The 8,981-nt window shown below is 36.4% G+C and overlaps 1 protein-coding gene across 4 annotated transcripts in view; it reads right to left on the minus strand.

The window, feature by feature from the left end:
* The window catches only part of LOC124170920 (ERI1 exoribonuclease 3-like), an 83,510-nt gene extending 74,755 nt beyond the window's left edge, over window positions 1–8,755 (minus strand). For 2 of the 4 annotated variants that reach the window (XR_006867610.1, XR_006867609.1), the window contains exons 1-2: window positions 7,776–8,752; window positions 7,557–7,691 (exon numbers count right to left, since the gene is read on the minus strand). Coding sequence is in view for 2 of the 4 variants with exons in the window: in XM_046549974.1 (XP_046405930.1) it covers window positions 7,557–7,691; window positions 7,776–8,030 (390 nt within the window). In the remaining 2 variants the exon portion in view is untranslated. Of the gene's footprint in view, window positions 1–7,556; window positions 7,692–7,775 lie in introns of all 4 variants that reach the window. The other 2 variants (XM_046549974.1, XM_046549975.1) reach the window with 2 other exon arrangements.
* Between the last annotated feature and the right edge of the window lie 226 nt (window positions 8,756–8,981).

Genomic DNA, 8,981 nt, shown 5'->3' on the forward strand with positions numbered 1-8,981 from the left:
AAATAGCGGGAAAAATGTATTTTCCGAGGAAGACTTATGCAATCTGCTTAAAAGTATCTAAAAACACTTTCTTAAAATGAGAAAAAAAAATTATCATGAAATTTGAGCAAGTTATGATTATAAATAAGATCAGTCCCTACTATTTTCTACGAAAAAATCAGTGAAAACAACTCCTTATTACCACACTAGTAAACATTGACCAACGCCCTTCAGAATTTCTCTTTATTTAAGTATTGTTAATTGATCCTAGAAGTTTGTTTAATTTACAATTCTAAATTTTGACAAAATTTGGATGTAAAAGTGAAAAGCCATTTTCTACAATTTCGTTAAAAATAGTCTTTTTCAAAATAACTCCAAAAAAACTGGAGATATGAAAAAAATGCAAGAGTAATGAATTGTAGCTTCTTTATTTTCAAATATTTTGGTTTGCTTAAAATTTCTGTACAATAATTATTTGGTGAGATATCGGTGTTTAAAACCTCTATTTACAAGGGAGCTCTACCTTATTTAAACCCTTAAATCCCTCCCCTTTCAAAATTAAGGACTCCAAAAAAAATTTAATTCACATGACCTCGTAGTCAGTAAAAACCCCACAAAATACTATTTAAATGAACTTTCTATCATCAAAAATAAAGGAGCTATGTTTGAAATACCAATCAAATTTATTTTCGAAAAATTCGAAATCCACAATTAAGAGCATAACATTCCTCATAACCAGTATCTACTTTGTGTGCTTTACCCTCGAAGCTAACGATACACTCAAATTTGCTACAAAATAAACACACATACCCAAAAGATGTTTATATTAGAGATGTGCGAATAGTATCCGCGAATACTCGAATACTAGAAAGTATTCGATATTCGAGGTCTCGAATATTTATGCGAAAAGTACCGCCTCGAATACTTTGAATTTCGCGTCGTACACTGTCGCACGCACGTCGTTGGTAGTTGACTCGGAAAAATGTACAGAACTCTAGTCTTTTAGGGCATGCAGCGCCGTATAAGCAAGTTGACGAAATACATCAAATTCGCGGGTCAGAGCGGTGAAAAGAGTTCGACGTGGGGAACCTAAATTGATCCGGGTGAAAAAATCCGAAAATCCCCAGTTTCTCCCACCAGGAAACTCCAGTGCCGTGGGATAGTAACATCGGCGCATTTCCCACGATCTGCTATCCCCCTCCATTCACCACTCGCCTAACCCACTCTGACGCTTTCATCTTCTCCGAAATCAAACAAAAGGTCCTCGCTCGGGCAGGGGTCGTATTACGAAGACCTTAGCTTCGAAAAAAATATCAAGTTACACGAGAACAATGAAGACGTGTCTCACGCCCCCCTTTTCTAGCCCACTGACCTTTTTCTGCCTACCTGCTTCGAAGTTCCCCATTTCTGGAGCTCAACTGCTGCATGAGTACCGTGGGATAGTAACATTAGCTCATTTCCCAAGATCCGCTGTCCCCCTCTGAAGCTTTCCTCTTCTCCGAAATAAAAAAAGGTCCCAGCTCGCGCAGGGATCATATTACGAAGACCTTAGCTTCGAAAAAAATATCAAGTTACGCGAGAAAAATAAAAGATTGTCTCGCACCCACCCCCTTTTCTCACCCACTGGCTTTTTTTACCTACCTGCTTCGAATTTCCCCCTTTCTGGAGGTCAACTGCTGCATGAGTCATCTACTAGCCCGAAAGGATTCTAACAATGACTTTCGGCAATTATTATCACACCTTTATTGGATTGAAATATTAGTAATGTGCGCGTAATTTAAAAAAGAACAAGACCAAACGCGACGCATTTCTGACTTTATTTAAGCATTTTACGCGAGGAAATAAATGTCAAAATAGGACGGAGGCTTGGCATTCTGGCGAGACTCGATATGAGCAGCAGAGCTTCTCGGAAGTTGATGTGGTATTTTTTTCCGAAAACATATATCAAGTTACAATTTATGAGTGGTGCTATAAATCTTTATTGTTACAGTCCCGGACGAAGGGATATTTTCTCAGGATATTTGGTTTCTCCCTGATAGCAATTCCAATTCATCTTCTTATCTCGTGAGAACTCCCAAAGATGGACTGAAAATAATTGAAGAAAATACGGTGGAGAAGAGCTTGTATTTTACAAAATGCCTCAGATTGTCAGCTAGCACTTGGCAGCAGGAGTGGGGGTAAAGCGATGTTAGTTGAATTAATTATATGCCCAATTGTTTCCATAAAATTAAAATATTCCATTAATCAGTTAAATTCCTGTTCGAATCCTTTAAAGGAAATCAAAATTACTCCCCCAAATCTTGTGTTGCCTGCTGCATAGGCAACCGAGTCAAACATTCCACCATTCATCATTTAGTATTCGAGGTATTCGAATATTCGAGCAATGATTTAATATTCGAATTCGATATTCGAGTTCGAGAAATCTGCTATTCGACCCATCTCTAGTTTATATACATACACATACAGTGGAACCTCGTTAAAGCGAGTACGGGCTATAGCGACACCCCCGCTATTACGAGAGATAGCCGATGCACCGTCAATTGACCCTATAATAAGCGTGTTAAAAAATTCGTTTTTACGAGACCCTTTCGGCGTTGGCTCTCGCCATAGCGAGGGTTTCACCGCCGGAAGACTTTCATCAAGACTCCTTAACCTCTGTAACTGCTAGCGATCTGTTAGAAATGAAGTTAATGGAGTGCTCAGTCTCAAATTTATGTGGTAAACTGTCGTTCGATAAATATAATGATTGACGAAACAATGCTTTGCATGATTTTTATTCAGTGCGGCGCTTATAAATTGTTTGAATAGTTAGCCGTTATTTGAGTAAGGAAATTTAGTGATGCAAAAAAACATCGCCTTTCGTCTGGATTTATGCTTACGTTTATTGGATAGATGTTTATCTGTCGCCGCACCACTCCTGTTCCTGTGTATCTGTTCGCAACAAGTATATTGGCTATTATTTGCTTCACCTCCGGTAAAGCGACAATTCGCTATAGCGAGTGTTTATTAGTGCACCGTGGGGTGTCGTTATATCGAGGTTGCACTGTATGTGAGTATGTGTGCTCTCGCTCACAGTGACCAGTGTGCATGCATGTGGTGGAAAGACTGGAAGCCATACAGTCTCCGTTTGATAGTGTTTCATGTAATTTCTTCATGAATGTACATTTATTTATGTTACCATGATGAAGTTTGCTCTGTTTATCCTATTGCTATATCTTTTCTGTGCTGTGATTAAAATCATCAGAGAAAAAAGTGAATATATAATAAAATGAGTAAGAAAGTGAATGAGAAGATACAATGTGATAAATAATTTATATTTTTAGGGTAAATAATTTTTTTACATTTACCACCAATAAGGGTTGAAATATTCTAAAATCATTTTCAAAACATAAAAAAATAATTATACAAATAATTTAAACTAAAATTTACCCGTATTTAGCTTTAAAATATAATTTTATAAGTTTTATCTTTTAGGGGTAGTTTTCACCCCTATAAAATAAAAAGTGCCCTTCGGCATAGTATAGATTTTGAAGAAGGGAGTACAATTAGTCTAATCCCAAATTTTTATGCAAATCGATTCGGTTTGAAAACATTTTTTGAAGGGGGTATGATTAGTATAATCACAAATTTTTATGCAAATCGATTCAGTTTGAAAATTCTTTTTTACGTTAACCCCCAATAAGGGTTGATTATTATGGGTTGAAACACCTTTAAGTTATTTTTTAAGCATAAAATATAATTATACAAATAATTTTAACTAAATTTTACCTGTATTTAGCTTTAAAATATAATATTGTAAGTTTTAGCTTTTAGGGGTAGTTTTCACCCCTAAAAAATAAAAAGCGCCCTTCGGCATAATATAGATTTTGAAGTAGGGAGTATAATTAGTCTAATCCCAAATTTTTGTGTAAATCGATTCAGTTTGAAAAAATTGCAAGGTTTTGCACTTTTATGAGCTTCATTTATTTCCTGGACTATAATGGCATTGATGAATTCGTTGCCGAATGTTGTAGTTATTCAAACAGCTTCGAATCAATGTACCTGGAACCAGTCCACCCTGCTGTAATTACTAAATTAGCGAGGTCTTTTCCTTCTAGCAAAGCCCCTAGTTACGACAACATAAACTGTGAACTTTTGAAACTAGTAATTAACGAATTAGCTCCTATTTTTTCACATATATTATATATATTTCACATATTTTATCTAAGTTTTACCAGTGGTGTTTTTCAAGACGAGATGAAAAAGGTGGTGGTCACGCCCTTACATAAAAAAGGGGATCGATCAAGTATACTCAACTATCGTCTAATCAGTGGCGGATACAGATGGGGGGCACGCACCCCACCCCCTTGAGAGGGGCACCCGCATTGCCTCAGTGCTGAACCACAACTGTAACTTTTTATATTATAAGATACCATTATCTTGTATGTGCGTGTAATCAGTTTAAACAAAAATTTCCTAAACTTTGCATGTAAATTGATTATTTTTCATTTCGAAACAAGTATAGGTAGCTCAAAATATATTTTGCACCCCCCCTTGAGCCTTTTCGATATCCGTCACTGCATCCAATTCCATTGTTATCGATATTTCCCAAAATATTAGAGAAGCTAGTCAAGTCAAGATCAATCAAATTTCTATACAAAATGCTTCTTCAGCAAAATACAGTTTGGGCTTTTAAGTGAAAAGGGCACAGAGGATGCTCTAGAAAATTATTTCACTCATGTTTACAGAGCCATAAACTCAAATTGATGCACTGGCAGCTTATTCATTGACATTAGCAAGGCTTTTGATTCCATTGATCACAAGATTCTGCTCTTTTAAGCTTCAGAGGACCGGAAATCGTGGAATACCACTATAATGGTTTATCCGTAACCTGTCACCAAGAATGCATAGGGTAAATTTGGTTATGTTTATAGTAGTTATAGTATGATTAATTTTGGAGTGCCTCAAGGCTCTGTCTTGGGCCCAATCCTATTTCTAGTCTATATAAATGATCTATGTAATTTCAATTTTAGAGGCCATGTGACAGCATTTGCTGATGATGTCGCCTTAACCCTTTCGAGGTGGCGGTTTTCTTCTTAGTCTTTCGACTCTTCTTTCTCGTGGTGTGGAGCATTTTAGGAGGACATTCGTTAAGAAGGGTTGTGCAGAACTTTTTTCGACCCCTCCCCGCTGGGACTCTGCATTATCTCGGATTCCAAGACTAGTTGTGCTCCCTCCTTTCTGGGTTTACGACCATACCTGCGGCATTGGTTTGCGGTCAACTTATGTATTGCTTACATGTATTTAGCACATGGATAATTGTTGCTTCCACGTAAATTGAAGACTTTGAATTGAATTCCTCATTTTTTTTCTGAGGATTGTCATATTTTAAACCAAGTTCTAAGGACAATATCAATGCAGCAACAATTTCCATGTTGATATTTACACAGAACTTGAGATATAAGTTAATATTTATCATAGTTTAAAATTGTATCGTAGTTTAAAATTGTAAGCGCAGCTCAAAAGACAAAGAATTCAATTCTTAGTTTATATTTCTTGAGAAAAGAACAAATATTTATTTCGAAAACTGACTGGATAAACAATTACATGACCTAAGAGGGGTAATAAAAGACGATGGGTCAGGGTACCTGCTCCCAGATTCCGAGGGTAAAGCCTAAACCCTGCAGTGTTGGGTCCCGAAACAAAGACGTCGGACACCCGCGACCATCATAAAAGGGGGAGAGCTAAAAAACGTACATATACGGCTTTCGTTCTCTTGGTCAGGAAAATCTCAAGAGGGAAATATACGGCTTTCGTCTCCCAGGTCAAAAACATTCCACACGTATATATATGTCTTTAGTAGGAAAAAGGTTAAATTATTCAGGTTTAAACTGGGTTGATGTAAAATATATTTTTTATTTTTTTTTGTCGTTGTTTCTTGTTCCACTTTATTATTTATCCATTTGTTTAAAAATCCAATGTAAAATGCTCATGTACTGTTTTTGGGTTTATTGCATGTAAATAAATAAATAAATAAAAATAAATAAATATGATATGCTGTCAGAACTGATCAATTTGCGACGTTGGTTTGCCTCTAACAAATTGCATATGAGTGTTGCTTAAACGAAGTATATATGTATAATATATGTAACAGGTACAAATTTGACTGAGTTTTACATTATGAAGAAAATTGTCCTATAACTTTATACGATAGCTTTTTGCCCATTGAACAGGTTTCCTGTGTTAATTACTTGGGGGTAACCATTAACGATTCCTTAAAGTGGCATCAATATATCAACAGTCTAACAAATGTTATGCGACACACACGCAAATTTTTATTTCATCAGAAATAAATGTCCTGTAAGCTTTCTTAAGATAATTTATAACGCTCATAACTGCTTGAAACCAGCCATTTTTTTACAAAAAAGAATTTTACATATTATTTTCAAGAAGGACAGATTTGAAAGATCCTTCCCACTTTTTCTTCATTTGCATTTACTTCCATTGAAGCATCTATATATTTATAAGGTCCTACGATGTTTTTATGCTAGAAGTGGCAACTCTCAAATATTTCAGTCCCTGCCTTCTCCCTTTACCCTGCGTAAATTAAGTGTTCCCTCACCACAGCCAAATTTGACTTTGTTTAAAAGATGTTTTTGTAAGTACGACCAAAGGTTTTTAATTTGTTACCCCAGTCTTGATATAAGTGATTGAACAATCTATGGCCATTGAACAGTTGAAAGAGAACAAATTCCCCAAGGCCGTACTCTTTGGTGGGCAAAGGTGGGAAGTTGAAGGCTGACCGGGGGGTAAAACACGGAAATCAAGCTAAAACACTATGAAACCAAACAATCGTGCAACTCACACACTTACCTTGCAGATTTGCTCTATGGAACAAATTTCCGCAAAGGTCTCATTCAGACACACATTCAGGTTTGCGAAGCCTCTGCTCACGCCAGAGACCCACTCACACACAAGAAATAGACAAAATTATAAAATTAAGAAAAACACGCCCAAACTCACTTAACCCACCCATGCTTTATTTTTAAGTCTTTGAAAAAGTTTTTGCAAAATGCACATCCTTGGCTTCTCTCTGAAGAAAGTGTAGAACAAATATTGTTATCAAATATTGATGTAAATGAATTATAAATACTATTTAGTTGTTATTTTCCATGTACGCACTTAAGCTTTGTTAACATGAAGTTAGATTACCATGGTAACACAAATTGAGCTACACTATACGTAAAGTATAATTTATTATTATTTTGGATGGTAGCCACACAGCTTTGAGGCTACCAAAAATTACTCAATTTTGCTTTTGTCATGTAATTTGTGTGTGTAGAAATAAAACTATTATTATTACTATTAAATATATATACACAGCACACCATTATAACTAAGTATTTTTTCCCCATTAATTAAGATAGCTAACCGAGTTTGACAAAAATCTTTGAACGCATAAAATTTGCGAAGGACGACTGTATACCTACATATGTAACATCAAGCATTACAGTTTTCAACAAAAAATTGTGAATCAATAATAACCACTTTAAAACAGAATAAGAACAAAATTAGCCCACCATGGGAAAGACATTCACCTGTAAAATTCCAGTGAGTTCCACACAAAAGGGAGTAAGCACTGGATTTAACTCGGGCATAACATACTGATGAAAATGACTCTCGATTTCCAGTGTCTTCGAGTTCATCTTCAAGCAAGGAAACTCAATGATTTCCTATAATGGAAATAGAAACCTATTTTTTTCAAATAACAGGATATAAATATACCAAAAAATGTTATAAAAATCAATAATTTAGACCTGTGGATTAAGGGTTCCATTTTTTTCACAAGTAGCCTCAAAGTCCAGGATCAGAAAAAAATCGAAATTTTGTATGATCTTCTTTTCTTTTATAAATCGTCCGTTCAACAGTGTAGGATTAATATACTTGAAGCGACTGTAGGTTCTCTTAGAATACGACTGCAGCTTTGGTTGCTGCTTCGAAAACATTTTAAAACGGCCCAGGCACATGGCAAACGGACAGACTGTTAGGTTAACAGTACGTCGTCCTATCATATGTTGGCCACCAAATTGGACAAGTAAATAAGAAGTTTGTGAAAATGTATGTTTTATTCCGGTAGACTAGAAGCTCACCTATATCAGAAGTCTCAATAAGAATGATTTTCTTAATAATAAGAATACGGAAATTTATCGCGATATCGAAGACCGAACCAGCAAGGAATTCGGTAACAACAACCAAGTAACAAGCAATGTGACCACTATATGGTAATAACTTCAAACCGTAAATAAAATCCTGCTAATCAATCCTATAAATACCAATATTTTCATCACGAATGACATACCAAACGTCGACATGCCACTACAGACACGAAAATCAACTATTCGTCATTCCTCCTCCTTTCCGTCCAATTCACCATATCAAATCTTCCCGACACCTACATCCCTACATTTCAAACGCCCCCAGGTTTGGCTTTGGCCCCCAGTCTTCTCTCATTCTCCTAAGAGCCCATGTTTCCGAACCGCTAAAGCGCTACACTCCCGATCACACAACACGAGGCGGCCACCCCACCAAAATTCCCGAGTGGAATAACTACAATGTCACGAACTAGGTCCCAATGTGCTACTTTACGTGTTAATGTATCGTGTAAACAGGCCTTTAGAGTGCGGGAAACATGGAGAATACATTATTATTAGTGTAATGTATTAATCATGGCGGGAAAGTTTTATTACGTTTAGCACGCCGACAGCGGCATTTACTCAAAATTCACATTACTGCCAAGGTTGCTGACGGACAGCTCATTTACGCGCTTCGACGCGCTTCTCTTTGCAGTAGAGCTGTGTCGTTCATGAATGAATCGTTCAAAATGAACGATTCAATGGCATGAACCGAATGAATCGAATCCACGTTTTCCTCTCGAATCGTTCAAAATGAACGATTTGATTGAAGATTCAAATCCGCCGAATCCAAATCGTTCAAAATGAATGAATTGTGGCGAAGATTCAAAT

The sequence above is a fragment of the Ischnura elegans genome, chromosome X, assembly GCF_921293095.1.
Source record: "Ischnura elegans chromosome X, ioIscEleg1.1, whole genome shotgun sequence".
In the NCBI taxonomy this organism is placed as follows: domain Eukaryota; kingdom Metazoa; phylum Arthropoda; class Insecta; order Odonata; family Coenagrionidae; genus Ischnura; species Ischnura elegans.